This window comes from Pseudochaenichthys georgianus, chromosome 16, assembly GCF_902827115.2.
Source record: "Pseudochaenichthys georgianus chromosome 16, fPseGeo1.2, whole genome shotgun sequence".
Lineage (NCBI taxonomy): Eukaryota > Metazoa > Chordata > Actinopteri > Perciformes > Channichthyidae > Pseudochaenichthys > Pseudochaenichthys georgianus.
In genome coordinates, this window is record NC_047518.2 from 25965509 (window position 1) to 25983743 (window position 18235).

The window sequence follows — 18235 nt, forward strand, 5'->3', positions numbered from 1 at the left end:
CAAATAATTATCTATAGCTTATTTCCCAGGCACAGTATCTATACAAAGTTCACTAAAATGTAACAAATGCATATTTTTCTAAACCTATTTGTGTATTTTAACGATGTGAAGTGACTTTGGTAGCGCTGCACTGTAAAACGGAATATTTTATATTTATATATGTCGTGTCGGTGTTGCACTTTGTGGACGGTCCCTGCCCACAAGTCGAAACCGTGAATATCTTGTTTACTTTACTGAATTAGGAAAGCCCTCTATAACGCTAGTTTGATCAATATAGGCTCAGAGGGCATTAATGCTTCTCTTGTAATTCCAACGACATCTCAAAACCTTTATCTATCATCAAGTGTCTTTTACCATACGAGGGCTTTTGTTTTGAAATTACATTACATTGAATTTAGCTGACGCTTTTCTCCAAAGCGACTTACAATAAGTACATTCGACCAGGAAGATACAACCTTGAAGAAAACAGAATCATATAAGTACATCAGGTTTCAGAGAGCCAAACATTTCAAGTGCTACTCAACTGGCTTTAGATAAGCCAGTCCTTTATTAGTATATAAGTGCTTTGTTAGCAGTTATTTGTTAGGAAATGACTTCCGAGAGTGTCGCACCTCCTCTCGCTCAAAGATGTAGTTAATTTAGTAATTTAAAAAGCAAAAACAAAACATTGCAGTTGTTTTTCTCTTCACTAGTTCAACCAGACATATGTGTAATGCTATTGTGTGATGTCAAGCGTAGTGTCTCCCGTGATTGGCTTACAACCCGGAAGCGTTGCATATTCCAGGGGCAGATAGAAGCAAACAAGCAGATAGCTTGTTACTGTAGTTGCGACAGTTTATGACAGTTCTGGCCTCAGTTCATCTCTGCAGCTACACAACAGAGTCATAACATAAGTCGTGTCTAACTGAGCAGCAATGGACGAAGTGACAGGAGCTCAGCTTATTGCCGAGTCCCTAAAGGCTCAGGTAAGACAGTTCAAAAATAAATGACTGATTTAGAAAGTTCTAACTTCTTATTGTAAGCTTTCCGTTTACTGAGCAGCGGTTTCTGAAATGAACTTTAACAATGTAACCACGCGTGAAAAAAGTGTGTCAAAGTTCAAGTGTTGCGCAGTCAAGTCTAAGCATTAACTTTAAATACAATGCAGTTATTTTTCTTATCACATTGCCTCTTAAAAGTCTTATGTCGGTGTGGTTTTGTTTCTTCATTTCTTCGTGCAGAAAGTGGAGTACATGTTTGGGATAGTCGGTGTTCCTATCATAGAAGTGGCCATGGCTGCTCAGGCTGCAGGGATCAAATATATTGGAATGCGCAACGAACAAGCGGTAAACCAGGGCCGTATTCACCATATACATTGGGGGACACACATCCCCCCCAATATTCAGATACACTCAAAATGTCCCCCCCAATAAATAGCAAAAAAAAAAAAGTTTTTATTTTTTATTTAAATAAAATTGCTATTCTATGACTTCTTTATTTTGGTTATTTGTATACTTGAAAATCTATATTTTCTGTTATTGTGAGCTTCACCAAAATGATATTTCTTTTCATATGTAAATTGGTTCCTTATTTTGTACCCGCGGGTGTATTTCGCTGTTGCACGTCTGAGTCCACCTTCAGTTAGCTTGATGCTCCAAGCAGGTCAGTCATGTTTTAATTTGCCCTCCATCAGTTCTGGTATCTTTTCTAGTTAGCCCTAAAGTAATCTATATTATTTTATTTCGTAATGGTAATGTTAATGAACCCTCCGGTTTAGCTTCTTTGTGTAAGTAACTTGTAGTTCTGATGTTAAAACCGAACTTTTCAGGAATAGTAGCTAACTAGCTGTGGGCTAGCTGGTTTCAGTTGTTAGCCAGGGTTTGGCGGGCTAGTGTCAGTATATAATATAGATATCAATATAGATGTTTTTAAAGTAAATTCAGATTGAACATAGTAAAAAAATGTAAATGATAGTGTCCGTGCAAAAAATAAACCATTACTTATTGTGAAAACCACCCTTGAATGATGGGATAGTAGACTAAAAGCTTTAGGAATCCAAACTATAACATATAATAAGTACCCTGTATCAAGATTGATGCAAAACAAGTATTTCCAAGGCACACCTTTATATGATCATTATAGTTATACAAAATAAGAGAATAACAGAATAACAGGTATGAAATCATTCCAACTCATACTACAGTTTAAAAAGGGAGTGATTTGTAAAATATGCATAAAGAAAAAGTAAATCTGTTCAGTTCTGTTTCACATGGGTGTTGTTGAGATGTATCCATAGATTTAGTCCCTAATGTTGCTCTCAAAGTGCACCAGATTGATGCTTTTAACTTCAACATTTAAAAATAAAATCTTCCCGGGGGAGCATGCCCCCCTAGAGGAGGTTAGGTCCCCCACCCGCCCACACCCCCCATCAAATTGTCCCACCCACATTGAGGATGCTTCCTACACCCATGCCTGAGACACAGTTTCGTGACTATTGTTGTGTTTTGCCCCCACGGGCAGGGGCATGGGGTTTAACAGGTTTTAAAGTATCCAATGTGTTAGTGATTTTTTATGTATTTTCCTTTAGAATGGCAGGAAATTAGTATTCACATTTTTATTGAATTTTTGGTCCCCCCCAATGTTGACTCCATGAATACGGCCTTGCGGTAAACACTTATTATTCTGCTACACTGCATTTATAATCCTCAACAACACAATCATATTTTAATATACCATCATTTATGTCACACAACAGGCGTGCTATGCAGCATCTGCCACTGGATACCTCACTGGGAGGTAAGGTAATAGTAACTGAACAGAATCATGGAAGGAGATGGATGTCTCTTACATGTTGCTGTTTGTTTCCAGACCAGGTGCCTGTCTGGTGGTGTCTGGACCGGGACTCATTCATGCTCTGGGTGGAATGGCCAATGCTAACGTGAACTGCTGGTATGCCCTCACAAACTGATACTGATGCAGATTGCAGTGTAAAATTCTTAATATTTATCCTTTCTAATGTGTTTGCTTTTCGCAGGCCGGTGGTTGTTATTGGAGGCTCCTCAGATCAAAACCAGGAAACAGCAGGAGCTTTTCAAGAATTTCCTCAGGTAATGCACACTTTTAATGTGGATGTTTGTCCACCGATGCTTCATTGAATTGAAACGTTTTATTTTGTATTTGTTGGTAGGTGGAAGCATGTCGCCTTTATAGCAAGTTCTCTGCCAGACCCAGCAGTCTGGAAGCCATCCCTTCAGTGATAGAAAAGGTGACATACCGGCTTATTGTTGCACTCTCTTACATTTGTTTTATTTAGTACAGCAGACTAAGTAAAGTATCTCAAAGTTGGATGATATATTTTTTAATCTGTTTCTTATAGGCAGTCCGGACCAGTATGTATGGGCGTCCAGGTGCCTGTTATGTGGATATCGCTGGGGACATGGTCAATGCTAAAGTGGACAGGAGCCAAGTCAGGTAGGCTGTCATTTTTGCTGTTGATTGTTTTTCTGCATAGTATCACTTCTCTGATTACAGATGTGTGTTTGTCGTGCAGAGTTGTATCCTGCTGTCCATCTCCCCCAGTGAGTTTGGCTGACCACAGTGCAATCACAGAAGCCGTATCTGTCTTGAAAGCAGCTAAAAGACCGTTAATCATCATCGGCAAAGGTTACCTCAAAGGAAACATTCTCACTCTAGAAACCCCATGTTTTCTATATGACTCGTGAATCAGAGTTGATCTTCAGATAAGTCATGATAACATGAGTATTGATGCCCAACAGGAGCAGCCTATGGCCGAGCAGAAACGTCTCTGAGGGAGTTTGTGGAAATGAGCGGTCTGCCATTTCTGCCCACCCCCATGGGGAAGGGGGTCCTTCCTGATGATCACCCCAACTGTGTGGCTGCTGCCCGCTCCAGGTCAGCCTCCTTTAACTATAGGAATATGCAGGCATCAAAAAGTTTAAATGCATTCATTTGAGCCAATATTATTATTATTATCATAAAGGAAAATGTCATTACTTATAAATAAACACATGTATCCCAATGTATATATATTCATTTTAATGTACAATTTTTGTTTTAACTCAATAGTGCCCCACCTCGTCCTCTTTTCTTTCTCAGAGCTCTTCTCCAGGCTGATGTTGTGCTTCTGCTTGGAGCCAGGTTGAATTGGATGCTGCATTTTGGTCAGCCACCTAGATTTGACCCCGATGTCAAGATCCTTCAGGTTTGAAAATGAGCAATGGCTAAATTGTCTATTTGTGGAAAATCAGTTTTGCCTCTGACACCACCACTAATGTTAGAAATACCTCACTGGTAAAAACAAAAAGCAAGTGAAAATATCTTAATATTGTCGTGCAAGTGCAGTTAATTTGTTTTCTTGAGCCATATCTCCTCCACGTGTGCTGTGATAACAAGAGTGTGCTCTTTGTGCAGGTTGACCTTTGTCCTGAGGAGATGGGAAACAATGTGAGGCCGGCTGTTGCTCTCCTGGGAGACATCAACGCTATTGTCACACAGGTAACTACAACTCAGCGGGCCCACATACTCTTTCTGATGAATCCCTCTCCTTTGTGTGCTTATGTTTGTTGTGCATTAAATATATCCTTACAGCTCATATGTGTGTTTGTGGAAATGTCTTTGATTCTTTGTTTGTGTGCTTGTTTTTCAGCTTCTGGAAGGCGTACATAAAGATGGCTGGAAATATCCCTCTGACGCAGAGTGGTGGGGCACACTGAAGGACAAAATTGCAGCTAATGCAAAAATATCCAAGGTGAATTTAGACTCCATTTTGAATGATAATGTTGCTCACCTTGTTTTTCATATTGTCACTATTTTTAATGTATTATTATTCATGCATTCTTTCCCCCTCACTATCCACAGGCGATGGCTCTTCAGTCCACTGTGCCCATGAACTACTACACAGTGTTTCATCATGTTTCCCAGCTGCTGCCACAGGACTGTATCATTGTCAGTGAGGGTGCAAACACTATGGACATAGGACGCACTATGTTGAACAACTACCTACCTCGACACAGGCAAGGCAGTTTTATTGTAACGGCACATAAAGATACACATTAGTCGATTATGTTATATGTCCCCAAATATAAATAGAAAAGAAGACAGACGTGGTATTACAGTAGGCATCTGAAAGACTTTGGGGAATATTGTCGGAGCTCTTGTCATATAAAGATTATGCTTTACAAGGATTTGTGCCAAAGGCTTTTAGAGGAAGAGACTCTAAGGTTTGAATACTGATACCAACTGGAAAATGTATTTGTTGAAACGAAGTACCTAATATGGGATCAGGTTGTACGCTAATCCTGGTGATGTGCAGGTTGGATGCTGGTACATTTGGAACAATGGGAGTAGGCCTTGGCTTTGCTATAGCCGCAGCGGCTGTGGAGAGGAGCGAGAACAGAAACCAGAGGATAGTCTGTGTGGAAGGAGACAGCGCTTTTGGATTTTCTGGCATGGAAGTAGAAACAATGTGCCGGTGGGTTGGTTTCCTCCCTTTCTACCCCACATACTCTATACACTTCAATACCCCACTGTTAGTTAATTGCATATTGTCTGTTTTGTTTTACAGGTATAATTTCCCTGTGGTCATCATTGTGGTCAATAACAATGGTATTTACAGCGGAGTGGATCCTGAGACATGGAAAGAAATGGAAAAAATGGGAGATCTGACCACTATGTGAGTCCCACAACATCAGTCCCAGCATTTGACTATTCACTGTAATTGTTTCCTACATGTCATCAACTGTGATGTAATGAAATGTATCTCATGTCCTTATGTTGCTTGTCAGAGCCCCTCCTGTGACCCTCCTACCTGAGGCACGCTATGATGAGGTCATGACAGCATTTGGAGGTCGAGGGTACCTGGTGAGGACGGTGGAGGAGCTGCGCAATGCTTTACAGCAGAGCCTGAGTGACTGGGAGAAACCAAGTCTCCTCAACGTGCTCATCGACCCCTCTTCCGACAGGAAACAGCAGGTAACTGCCACCGGTCAGGAATATATACAGTAGAGTCATCACAGTCTCTATGAGAAGTTCATGTCAAAATAAAAGACTCCACTCAAGTTTTATTTTGAAGTTGGAGTCCTTTGAATGGCAGGCAGTCAATTATAAGCATAGATCCTGTTGAAATGCCATGCCCTCTTGTGGATGTGAGTGAATGATGCTGAAACACCACTTTCCTGCTGCCTCAAACACCGTTGTGCTTTTCTCAAACAATGGTCAATGCCTCAACCAAGGACACTTGGAATTAATTTGTCAAAGGTGAAATCTGCATGTTAATAAAGATAGTCGTTATTAGAGGGGGATGGCACCACCAACAGATACTGTACATTTTGACGGTTTGAACAGAATACCCACCCAATTAGCTTCACCATTAATATCCCTGGCTGAAATCAAATGCCCAGATTTCTGTGCATTCGTCGATTGGACATGTACAGGACGTAAAGCTGCTCAAATACATCCCTTTTGCAGACTTCTAGAGAGACAAGATTAAAGGGTCAGGAACGTGGCAGCGGTCATAACAATTGAGGTCTAAGTTATTTTGTAATACAATAATTGATTCCTTTTATGGTCCAGCACCCTTGCAGACATGACGTGATTTTAGACACGGGAAATTGTGACCTGATGTCTCATATTTACCTGTTTCCCCCTGAGACAGTAGTACAGAAATGAGATGAACAATGACCCCGATGACATCGACAGTCGCAGCAGCAAAGCCCGGCGAGATTAAAAGCAGCAGCATCTCGCTCATGAGTGCAGAGCAACAAACGGTTTGGTGTTTACTTGGCTCTGGCCTCATCCTTCTAGCTGCATGGCTGACATGCCTTACTGAGCAGTAATCCACACACTCCAGGTGCACTGCAGAACTATTGTATTCCTCTCACAATCCCTCCACCTCACACCAACCTGACCTTTCTATTTCAGGGTCCTCATAATTAGAAAGCAAGGCCCTCTGTTTATGTTGAATGTATCTACGCAACCCTTCGCAGACATGTTTGAAGGTTGTATTGAGGGCCGTATCCATGGCGCTGTGCTCTCTGTGGCCCCGAGAAAGACTTGTCCTCTTATTAGGTGTGCTGGCCTATTGTTTGCCTCGAGACTGTTATCCGTTTTCAGGTTGTTTTTGGACTTTTTCCTCATATAGCTCTGTAACCTAAGGTCTAATGTAATGCTGTGTTGTTTGTATTGCAGGAGTTCCCTTGGCTCACACGCTCCAACCTATAGACTGAACGAGGGATCTGCCTCCTCCTCTGTCCAGAACATTATCAGAACACCAGTGACCGTTTTCCTTATGGAAACTCAAACTGGATCATTATAAAGCTGCTGTAGCTTTTTGTGATTGTTTCCATGAAATAACTGAATCTTTTTTAATCAATTCTTACTACACAGTAGTATTACAAATAACTAAATAATGAATACAAAAATAAAACAATTTTACACATACACTTAATGTTATTCGTCTTTATTTTTTTGTTTTAAATCTTTATCCATTTTCTTTTCACATAGTTAATATGAAATATTATTAACCTCAGAATCAGTGTTATTGCTATTCTTTTGGCATGCAAGAAATTAGCTTTGTGCATAAACATAGTAAGACTAGTTCAAATGAAAAAATAAAAGCATTTGGAAAATGAAGAAACATAATTATAGAATAGAAGGGAAAAATACAATAAAAAATGATATAATTACAATAAAACATATGTACGAAATGTCTAAATTAAAATTGTAAGAGCTTTGTTGTTTTAGGACTGGTAGTTTCATTCAGAAATGTGCAAAATTGTCTAAAGAAATGAAAGGCTCACAATACCAATATGCAATGAACATAGATTGAGTCTCAAAGATGTCCATTTATGTAGTCAAACATTTAGTATATGGATTATTAAAACGCTAAGAAAGTGATTTTATGGTCTACTCAGTGCTGCAAAACAATTCAATTCAATTCGTTTTTGTACAGCACACATTTACAGCCTCCATTGATTTCACACATGGTCAGAAACAGCTTTGAACATGGTTAGGGGCTTTTTAGAAGCAGGAGTAGCAATCTTATGAAATATCTAGATATTTCTGAGAGTTCACAGTGTGATAATTTTTTTATTAGATTGTGTATTAGTTATTATCACTTTGCATTATTTTTTACAATCTCCTCCAGATTTAATTTAATAATTTGTGTTCAGTTGTCGACAAGCAAAATATTTATTTATATCACTATAGTTGAAGTGTAAATGGAAGTTACTTGTATTTCTAGTTGTTGTTTTTGTATGTCTCTCAGCCCCCAAAGAGCCTCATTAGAAAAGCAGCCACTTAATTTAGTCGGAGAGACTGGGCAATAAAACCAATCTGGCTGGGATTAAATGGTAACTCTGACTAATGACTAATAAATACAAAGAACAGCCGACTGATGCACTTGTTGTCTCAGGATGTACAGATGACATCTCGTGCAGAATCCTATTTGCACAAAAGCCTCATGTGCCAGTCGTGATACAGTAAGTCTCCCTGTGAGAGCAGTGGAAACAACAAAAGGCACCCCCTGCAGTTGTAAAGGTCTAATATTGGCACTCGAAGCAGCTGGCGGCTGTCTTCTGTAATTTTAGCGCACACTGATGCAGAGGAAAGGTTTAATAGGCATTGGTCTGCGTCCCCTCTTCGGAGGGCGTAAAGGAGACAGAGCGAGCGGAGAGGGAGGGGAGCAGAGGGAGAGCACAGTGAGGAGAGAGGGAGAGAGAAAGGCAGTGTGTAAGGGCTGCTGTGGCTCAGAAATAAAGTCAGGCAACTATCTGGATCAACATGACTCTTCTAACACTTGGACTGTATCTGCCACTTTTGTTTTGTTATGGCCTGGCTCAGTCCTCTTTTCTGGACAACTTCATGTCAATCCCAGCAGGTAAGAATCTAAAAATCCTGCCCGTGTTTGTGTTTGTACTGTACATACAGTACTATGCATGAACAGTTGCTTAGAGAGTTGGTTGTAGAAGCATGGAAATGTCTAGCTTTGGGATTCATTTTGAGCTCGGTGTCTTTGAGAAATACTCTTGTTTTTATTTTTCTTGTCGCCCATGAGGTAGTACTGTAAATGCCTCTATAAATAGGGAGACTAGCTCCAGTCCTTCAGTAAGAGGCACAGACACTTCATATCTGTGTCCCGCTCCGAGAACTCTGCTGGATGGGTGTCATTATTTCATATTGCACCTGTTCCCCTCTTGCTTATGCTGCTCATGCATGTTTACACCTCTTTGACTTGTCCAATGTGTACTGTGTATGTGTGATATTAGTCACAATACCTCAGTTGCCAGTGCATGTCCATGTGTCATTAGTTAAGCATTGCTCTTCTTATTTCTCTTCTGACTATCTCCTTCTAATTCTGACCCCTGTCATCACTGACTGCATGCACACCTTGTCCAGCTCTCAGTTCCCAGGAGCAGCAGAGGAGATTCAGCCCATGCTGTTTACTGAGTCCGCCTCCACCCCCACTATTTCCTCCACCCCCTGCTCTTTGGCACCGCAACAGTCATGTGAGTCAAAGTCATGTGACTTTCAATCGTGGAATATCTTACGTTGATATGTCTTTGGATGATTTCCAAACCGCCCCACACTTAATTTGTCTTGACCCCCGGATAACATCATTTCAACACTCATCTGCAGGAAGACGTGGCTACAAAAGGCCTTTAATGTGCATTGTTATGAAATCCAGACATTCATTTCTTTGACAACCTTTATCAACATCAAACATATTAAATAATCTAAACAATACTTAGAAAGCTGTAAAAGAAATACCTTCTTTTTTTTTCTTCTACAGAATGAAGAGATTGATGGTCGTGAGTCAAAGCCAGGCAATGGTCACAAAGGTTCTTCCTGCGTACAGGGATTCCCAGGGCCCGCTGGCCCCTCTGGACCTCAGGTAGGATCCAGACTCTTCCCACGCATCATGGTTCATCACAGAATTAATAATGTTTTGTAGATCTGGCATCACCATCATTACACCATTCCAACACACCTCCCACAACTGGACTTACTCGGGATTGGCTGTCAGTATGACTGAATCACAGACTGTCTCTGGGGTTTCAAGGTGTAGAGAATTAGTCCTCCAACAACATATTAGCCCAATATCCTCTTCAACTTGAGAGTTCCTGCAGGAGATGGGGATTTCTCTGGCCAGTGCAACACAGCGATCCATTAACGCTCTACATTTAGCTCAGACACAAATAGCCTTTTTCCACTGGCTGCCAGTGGCCCACATATCATTCTCAGAAACTATCCGAAGAGCTGTCGGCCTGGAAAGGCGTACTGGGTCGCGTAAATTCCAGGGATTACCAACACAAGTATGTGCCCATGTGTTTGTGTACTTTGGTGGTGAAAGATTGAAAGACGTTTTGGTTTAATAGGTGCTTGCAAATCCAGCCTCATCCTCTGTTAAACCAGCATTTTGTAAGCGAGAAGCAGATTGACCAAATGATTGGTAGCGCTTTGCCCATCTCAGGCTGTTACAGCACCCACTGGACTGCAGCAGCGTTCGCGTTTATCAAAAGAGACCCACAAGGCACTTTTTTAATCAATAGTGGCCACTCAGCCTTTAGCTAATTGAAACTGCCGCTGTGTCCTCCCAGAAGCAAACATGACTTTGCAGTGGAACGTTGTGGACAACAAAACTAATTTAGATGGATATCTCTGAGATTTACGAGCATATGCCATCATTTGATTGTTTTTTTTATGTTCATCAGGGTCCACCTGGTTTACCTGGAATAGAAGGGGGCAACGGAGAGAAGGTAAGCAGTTAACATAATAGATATACATTTTAAATCTATTCATTATTTTGTAAAGTCAAGTTTATCGACCTGTTGCACATGACAAAATGCTCGCTGGAAGTTAATTAAATGGATGCTGTCCTTGTCCCCTCCTCCGCATCCTGTTGTCAGGGAGAAATCGGAAGACCTGGGAAAAAGGTGAGAGTCTCCATTAATCACTCTATATTCTCCGCTAAGTGGATTTACTCAAGTATGAGATACAGAGCCTCCGCCTCCTCGCGAGCTGTAACTCAGAGGGCTGCCAGGGCCTGTTGTGTTACATCAAGGAATTGTGTGCTAGAACAACCTTGACAAGAGACAGCACAGAAACACTGACATGATGCGAAGGAGACAGGCTGTTATAAAGACAGAGCGATGGTCTCCTCTCACTGAGAAGCAGCATATCTCCTCACTTTACTCCTTTAAGACACCCAGCATCATACCTCTCTGTCAGATGTTCCTCCCTCTCCATTAGGAGAGCAGAAACAAGCCCACACAGCTTGATTGTAAAGTGACCTCCTTAAACGATCGGCCACTGTGGGCGAGCATCGAAAGCGTCCCAGTGGGAGAGCCTCCATGGCGGGTGGCCTGACCGAGCAGCTTTGCAGCACTGCAGTGCAATTTAGCTTAGTGCTTCAGCCAGGTCATAAATCATTTTATTTCCCACAAGCACGGGCTCCTGTTCTATATACAGCTCATCATTTAATTAAAGAGAGCAAAGTGACAGGGCTCGTTAGAGTCATTCTCCCCCTACATGTGCAGCAGTGTTTGATAAATACTGTAGCAGGCAGGCTGTCAGCTGATGCAGCAAATCCTCCACTTACATTGCTTTGCTTTTTTTTAATCTGCAAAACTAAAAGGCATAAGGAGCCCTGATTTTATAATCACATAATTGCCTCTTCAGCTGGCGCAGTGTTCGTTTTATAATGTGTTTTTATATCGGAGATCATGTGTTGAAATGGATGTCTCTGGATAGGGTCGGACAGGTGCCCCTGGACTCCCTGGGAAAATGGGACCAGCTGGATGGCCTGGACCAAGTGGGCCCAAAGTGAGTAAGTCAGATCTCATAATGTAGATGATATATTAAGTGACATGAGACCAGTTAGGGCCAACACAAGGTGGAGTAGGTGAGTGTTAGTTTTTCTATATGAATGCTTGATTGAAATAGTAAAACAATTACTTGTCACTTCTACTTTGGGACATGCATCCAAATAAATGAAGCCTATCCACAAGTGTCTTATTCCTAATGTTCTCTACTGTTTGTCAGGGGGAGAAAGGAGACTCAGGGCTTATGGGATTACCTGGAGCCAGAGGACCGATTGGGCCAAAGGTATGAGACACATTATGAACTACAGCGATGTAGGGTGATCTCACTTTCCCACTGCTTTATTTAATCTTACATATTTTGTGTCTTTAATTTAAGGGTTTACCTGGTTATAAAGGAGAAAAGGTATGTCATTCCTTCCTTTATTATCATTTAATATCAAATGTAATTGGATATGCATTTGAAATTACTGATATCTTTGTATATATTTGTATCCCTAAATCATGCTTGTTTGTGTAACTAATAAAGGAAAATCAATTAAACCAGTGTTGGATGTTTCATTTGTCTTTTTTGCTTGAATCTGATTTTTGAAATGAACTCTTCATATCCAACATAACACAATGTGCTCCATCAGGGTTCTCGAGGAGATCGTGGTGAGAGTGGAGGAAAAGGCGACAAGGTGGGCAGAGTTGATCAGCAGCAGTGGTTGTTACCATAGCAGCCATATTGTGCCTTATCTGCTGAATGCTATATTATCCTCTACTGTTCTTCGTCCACAGGGTGTGATGGGTTTCCCAGGAATGCTTGGACAGAAAGTAAGAAACAAATTCAAACAAGAAGGAGCTTTACATTTGTTCCTCAGTATTACAACTTTTTTAAATGTGCTCATGTTGAATGTTGAGTTGATATGATTGTTTTTGCAGGGAGAAATGGGTCCGAAAGGAGAACCTGGGATCTCAGGAAACAGAGGACCGACTGGCCGACCAGGGAAGCGAGGCAAGCAGGTGAGGAGTTAGTGTACATTCTCTTTGCTTTATTTCCAAACAGCACTAAATACAGTTATACATTACGTAATTATCAAGAGGTGTGTCTCTCCCTATCCGCTCTGCAGTCTCTGTAGAAGCTTTTCAAAAACTACTGAACACCTATCTTTTTACATTGGCTTTTGTTTCTACTTGAGATGTGTGTGATGTGTTCTGTTCTTATGTTTGTTCCTTTCAGGACTCCACGTGGTCTGTTTTTTGTTTTTATGTTGACCTTACATTTCTGCCTCATGTTGTTATTGTATTCATGTTTCTGTGGTCTTTATTTTAACTTTTGTTCTTTCTTGTGAAGCACTTTGTGAATTCTATTTATGTGAAAGGTGCTATACTAAATACACTTATTATTATTATTATTATTATTATTATTATTATTATTATTATTATTATTAAGGATTTCTCTTTAAATGTCATTTTTTATTTGTACGCAGTCAGGATTTGGTTTTAGTTTTTACCTTTTCGATTGAACCATACTGTGTATTTTTTGATGTTGTTGCAGGGAGGGAAAGGAGACACGGGTGGTGTTGGTCCTATGGGACCTGCAGGCCCTCAGGGGACTCCAGGCCACCCTGGTCCTCCGGGTTCCCCTGCCACAGGTGAGAACTTTGACCCTTTTCATTTTCTAACAGATTTAAAACTCTTGACTACTTTTAAATGATGACATAATAATACACATTGTTCAGTTCAGTCAGGGACATTCATTTTCCTGCATCCACTTGAAGTGATTGGTGTGTGTGGCCCTACACTTTCGCTGAGTATGGAAAAGCTGTGCTAGCAGTGTGAGAGGCAGCAAAGCCTGTGTCAGCTTTGGACCAGTGTAACACCGGTAGTCAGATTTATCACCAGAGAAACTCTATCTCCCAAGGTGAAACAAGAGGCTGTGTTCATGACATCATGGGGCTAAAATGGATTCACAGATGACAAGCCTTTTTCTGTTTACATAAATAATGTCACCAGATAAATACATTTAACATTTCATTTGTCATCTTGATCACATTTCAGAGTGAAGTTGGTTGCTTTTACTTCTTAATAGATTAATTCAGGATACTACATTTCATGACATATGCTATTTCTACAAGTCACTCTACACTTTAACACAGCTACTCACTTCAGTTACATGGAACTACACATGTTAAGCTTTTTGTCTTTTAATACAATATCTTTCTCTATGTATGTGTAATAGGACTGAACATGGTTGGAACAAAGGGGGCTCGTGGTACACCGGGGTCTCCTGGAAAGTGTAGCTGCGGCTCTCCCAGTAATTCTCCAATTGAGGATTATCCTTCCAGAGGAAACTATCTTAAAGTACCTGCGGTGAGTATTTAATATGCTGTATACAGTTTTTTGTAATTTACTTTTGATATTGACAAATCAATTCCAAAAAACGAATATACTGTATAAACCTCTGATTACTGTAACTACATGTTATTTTAACCTAGGAGTTTAAAAACAAAACAGGTATTGTTAAGTTTTAATACATTTTGCGTACATGTATTAATGATAAAAGATTTTAGAGATAAAAGTATGCCTGGATGTTGCTCTGAGATGAATACTGCCATATTAGATATTTAATGTTGAAGCTCCATATCTCAAAATTGCATTTCAATGGGCCTTGATTTCAAAATCCACATCAATTTCTTCACTCAGATATTTGTTGTAAGCAATGAGGAGGAACTGGAGCGCCTTCACACAGATAATGCTCTGGCATTCCGCAAAGACCAGAGATCTCTCTATTTCAGAGACATTGATGGCTGGCTGCCGATCCAGGTATCATTGCATTCAGCAAAATGAGTTTGTTTCATATTGTTTGCAAACGCTGACTTTAAAAGCAGTTTTATTTTTTTTTCCCAATGTTTTTAACTATTTTTTAGACTTTCCCATTCCCAATAACGCCGTTCCAGTCCATGGAAAACGCACCTGATGATGAGGGTTACTGCGGTGACGGGATTGTGCAGATTTCTACCGGGGAGCAATGTGATGACAGCAACAGAGTCGTCACGGACGGCTGCGTCAGTAAGTCATGTTCGGTGGTCTATAATAGCTCCTTAGTTCCACTTTGCTGAACGCATATAACATGACCAATCCACCTCTGCTGTCTCCCCTTACCACAGAGTGTAAACACGCCTACTGCGGAGACGGATACCGCTATGAGGGGGCTGAGGAGTGTGATGGAAAGGACTTTGGATACCAGACATGTAATTCATATCTTCCAGGGTAAGCACAGTATACAACTCAACACAACTCGATATTCAGAATCAAATATCACATTTTTACCAAATACCTCAAAATCAATATTGTGACGATAGTGTAGGGTTGGTCATTGATGCTTTCACAAAATATGTAGACTTTTTTGATTAAATCTTCATCAAGATTTCAAGGCTTTATTGTCATTTGTACATTAGCTACAGTGTAGATATGTCAATGAAAACCGTAGACCAGGCTCCTCCAACAGTGCAACATATAGGAGATAGAACAAATAAAACAGATAGAATAGTGCAAGCAAATACAAATACAATAGAAATAGTGCAAGAAGATTCTATATACAAGTAAATGGAATGTGATGTATTAGATAAATAATTTGCAAGATGCAAACAGATGAATGTTTATGGATGTTCTTTCAAAAGTTCAGGGGCCTCATTTATAAACGGTGCGTATGCTCAAAAGATGGCGTACGCCAGTTTCTAAGCAATGTTTGCGATTTATAAAAAAACAAACTTGACGGGAATATGTTTTTGAAAACCACCTTGAATATGTTGTCTTAATGTTATGACATGTATAGGGTTAGGGTAATGTTGTGAATCGAGTGGCCTGTGTTCGTCGTCCATAACATACGCCTGCCCATACCATAACCCCACCACCACCATGGGCCACTCGATTCACAACATTACCCTAACCCTAACCCTACCCCTCACACCAGATACTGACTGGTTTTCAGACCCCCCCAATAAAGCAAAACTGCACGTTTCAGAGTGGCCTTTTATTGTGGCCAGCCTAAGGCACACCTGTGCAATAATCATGCTGTCTAATCAGCATCTTGATATGCCACACCTGTGAGGTGGGATGGATTATCTCGGCAAAGGAGAAGTGCTCACTATCACAGATCTTTTCAGATTTGTGAACAATATTTGAGATAAATGGTTATTTTGTGTATATAGAAAATGTTTTAGATCTTTGAGTTCATCTCATGAAAAATGGGAGCAAAAACAAAAGTGTTGCATTTATATTTTTGTTCAGTGTATTAACCAGCTCTATACAACTGTGAGAAATGTTATGTTGCCATGTTTAACAAAAAGTGATGTTTCTCCTGTTATTTGCAGGTCATATGGTCAGCTCAAGTGCTCACCCTACTGTGTTATCGACTCTACAAACTGCAAGTACTTCACATGATGAGGAAGCTGGACAGTGCAGCGAGATCCTCTGTGTGCTCTTTGAAATATTTTCATGCAAAAAAAAAAGAACAATAATACTCCAAGCAAAAAGACTCTGAGGGTAGCGGCAGCCTATGAATCTGAATATATATATTATACATAACTTCTCTGTATTTCTGCTGAGATGCCACGTAGCTCCCCGGAGTTGTATTCGGCGAGTGGAGATGAAAAACCTTCACCCACACTTAGGAAATGCACAGGACAACTGCACTCAGTCTTAACAAGCAGGACTAAGACTGGCCTCCTCTCCATGAATCAGCCTCTGGGTGCAACAGTTGTGCAACAGCCATGCCGAGACTTAATTAAGTGGGAGATGTTGCAGAGGAGCAGTAGCCGGGCCAGAGGCATATTTCTATTGACCCAGTTACTGTTGAGAAACAGTGGCCTCAGGTATTCTACTGCAGCGCCAATGGCAGCGCACAGCATTTGCATGAGGCTGGGATTACTGTGACAGCAGCTGTCACTATCCGAGCATGTTAACAATCAATATACTTATTATTGCCACGACTAGGCCAGTACTGTGTAGGCATCAACAATTTCAGTTATAAAAGGTTAAACCATGCAAATAGTTAGATCAAAAGTATGGTTAAGGATGGAGATAGAGGTGCATGAATTATGCATTTGGGATATTTCAATGAGTCGAATCATTAGCTTGTGGTGGAACTGTGATTGACATGGGACTTTCAGTTTCGACAAGGTTTCACAAATCTCCCCGAAAAAACTTCTCAGGAACCAACAGGTAATGTAGCTCCAAACAGCACCTTTCACAGGCACCCCCCACTACTCCTTTTGTAAATTAAATGGCAGTGACTGTACGCTTAAGCACACAGATAACTCAAGGTTCTTCTCTGTGCTTTAGTGAGAAATACTACTGTATATGAAGGCTTGAAACTGTTAATGTTCTTAATTCTCTCACTAAACAGGAAAGGCTGTGATACTCAGTAGCTGCTAAAAGGGGGAAGAATTACAATTCCAGCCTGTCCTATGGTCATTATTGTATTTACTCTAATACCTCTTTATCCAGTCTTTTCTGTCTTACAGTATATACACAGAAACTCAACAGTGTAGATATAGTCTGCTGTGTGTTTGGCACCAAAGGTGAAAATGACCGATATAAGCTGACTTTTCCATAAGCTAGTGTATAAGTCGCAGTGCCAAGGGAGACTTGTTCTCAGCCATATTGATACTGTACGTGTAGGTGTTATAAAGTGATTATTCTGTACAAAAAAATTGAAAGATAAAGACTGTTACTGTATTGTCTCCGCATGCTTGTGATACTGTGCTTATTAGTGTGAAACGCTTCCACTGTTTTGTAAATCATTGCAATTGACAGTGCATTAGGTGTCTTTAGAAATCTCAGTCTTGCTCTGCACAGAGTGTAGCTAGTTGTACGACACACCTTGTATGAAAATGATGAACTGTGCCTTGCACAAAGATGAAATACCTTTTGGAAACTGTGTTGAATGTCCTGTCTGTCGCCTGTCTGTCTGTGCTGTATCCTGTACTGTGTATGCACAACGATGCTGAAACATAACATGCATGTGGTAACGTACTGTTCGGCTTTATCAAATAATGTATGCACTGTGACTGGGATGAGGGAAATTATTTTTTGTTTCATTTCTCTGGTATGATTTATACAGTAGTTGTGAATAATTAAAAAAATAAATAAAACCTGAATAAATAATTCAAACCTGCTGCATTTTTCTACTTCAATCAGGTTTTGCTAGCGGCTTTGCTTCCTGTGTTGTTAGGAAGTGTTGAGAGTGATTCGAAGCTGTGGAATAGACGCTATTGACGTTCTTTCAGGGCACTCGATGTAAGCTCAAAGCTGATATCTATCAAGTGGAAAAAAGGAGCTGTCAGCAGCTCCCGGTAGAGTGCTGTGTTAGACTGTAAGAGCAGGCAGTGAACTCTTGCTGTTCTCAGAAAAGGCAATGGGTTTTTTCAGCT

At 40.6% G+C, this 18235-nt stretch overlaps 2 protein-coding genes across 2 annotated transcripts; both read left to right on the forward strand.

Annotated features, from left to right (window-relative positions):
- The first annotated feature begins 769 nt into the window (after positions 1 to 769).
- On the forward strand, positions 770 to 7437 carry hacl1 (2-hydroxyacyl-CoA lyase 1). Its single transcript, XM_034103283.2, has 17 exons — positions 770 to 965; positions 1221 to 1325; positions 2735 to 2775; positions 2848 to 2928; positions 3014 to 3086; positions 3167 to 3244; positions 3356 to 3450; positions 3530 to 3642; positions 3756 to 3891; positions 4096 to 4201; positions 4411 to 4494; positions 4646 to 4747; positions 4858 to 5012; positions 5312 to 5470; positions 5564 to 5671; positions 5784 to 5970; positions 7186 to 7437. The coding sequence occupies exons 1-17, from the start codon at positions 915 to 917 to the stop codon at positions 7216 to 7218; spliced, it is 1707 nt and encodes a 568-aa protein (XP_033959174.1). The 5' UTR covers positions 770 to 914; the 3' UTR covers positions 7219 to 7437.
- Positions 7438 to 8675: 1238 nt separating this feature from the next.
- Positions 8676 to 17969, forward strand: colq (collagen-like tail subunit (single strand of homotrimer) of asymmetric acetylcholinesterase). The gene is made up of 17 exons (XM_034102849.2): positions 8676 to 8875; positions 9394 to 9503; positions 9788 to 9889; positions 10710 to 10754; positions 10905 to 10931; positions 11749 to 11820; positions 12040 to 12102; positions 12196 to 12222; positions 12452 to 12496; positions 12597 to 12632; positions 12741 to 12821; positions 13357 to 13453; positions 14041 to 14171; positions 14505 to 14624; positions 14729 to 14870; positions 14969 to 15071; positions 16175 to 17969. Exons 1-17 carry the CDS (start codon positions 8779 to 8781, stop codon positions 16242 to 16244), a joined length of 1368 nt encoding a protein of 455 aa, XP_033958740.1. The 5' UTR covers positions 8676 to 8778; the 3' UTR covers positions 16245 to 17969.
- The last annotated feature ends 266 nt before the right edge of the window (positions 17970 to 18235 follow it).

Coding starts and splice junctions, on each gene's coding strand:
- hacl1 (XM_034103283.2), top strand. CDS start 915: ATGGACGAAGTGACAGGAGCTCAGCTTATTGCCGAGTCCCTAAAGGCT. Junction 4,495..4,645: donor TCAACGCTATTGTCACACAG/GTAACTACAACT, acceptor CTTGTTTTTCAG/CTTCTGGAAGGCGTACATAA. Junction 5,013..5,311: donor AACTACCTACCTCGACACAG/GCAAGGCAGTTT, acceptor GGTGATGTGCAG/GTTGGATGCTGGTACATTTG.
- colq (XM_034102849.2), top strand. CDS start 8,779: ATGACTCTTCTAACACTTGGACTGTATCTGCCACTTTTGTTTTGTTAT. Junction 11,821..12,039: donor CTGGACCAAGTGGGCCCAAA/GTGAGTAAGTCA, acceptor ACTGTTTGTCAG/GGGGAGAAAGGAGACTCAGG. Junction 13,454..14,040: donor TCCGGGTTCCCCTGCCACAG/GTGAGAACTTTG, acceptor TATGTGTAATAG/GACTGAACATGGTTGGAACA.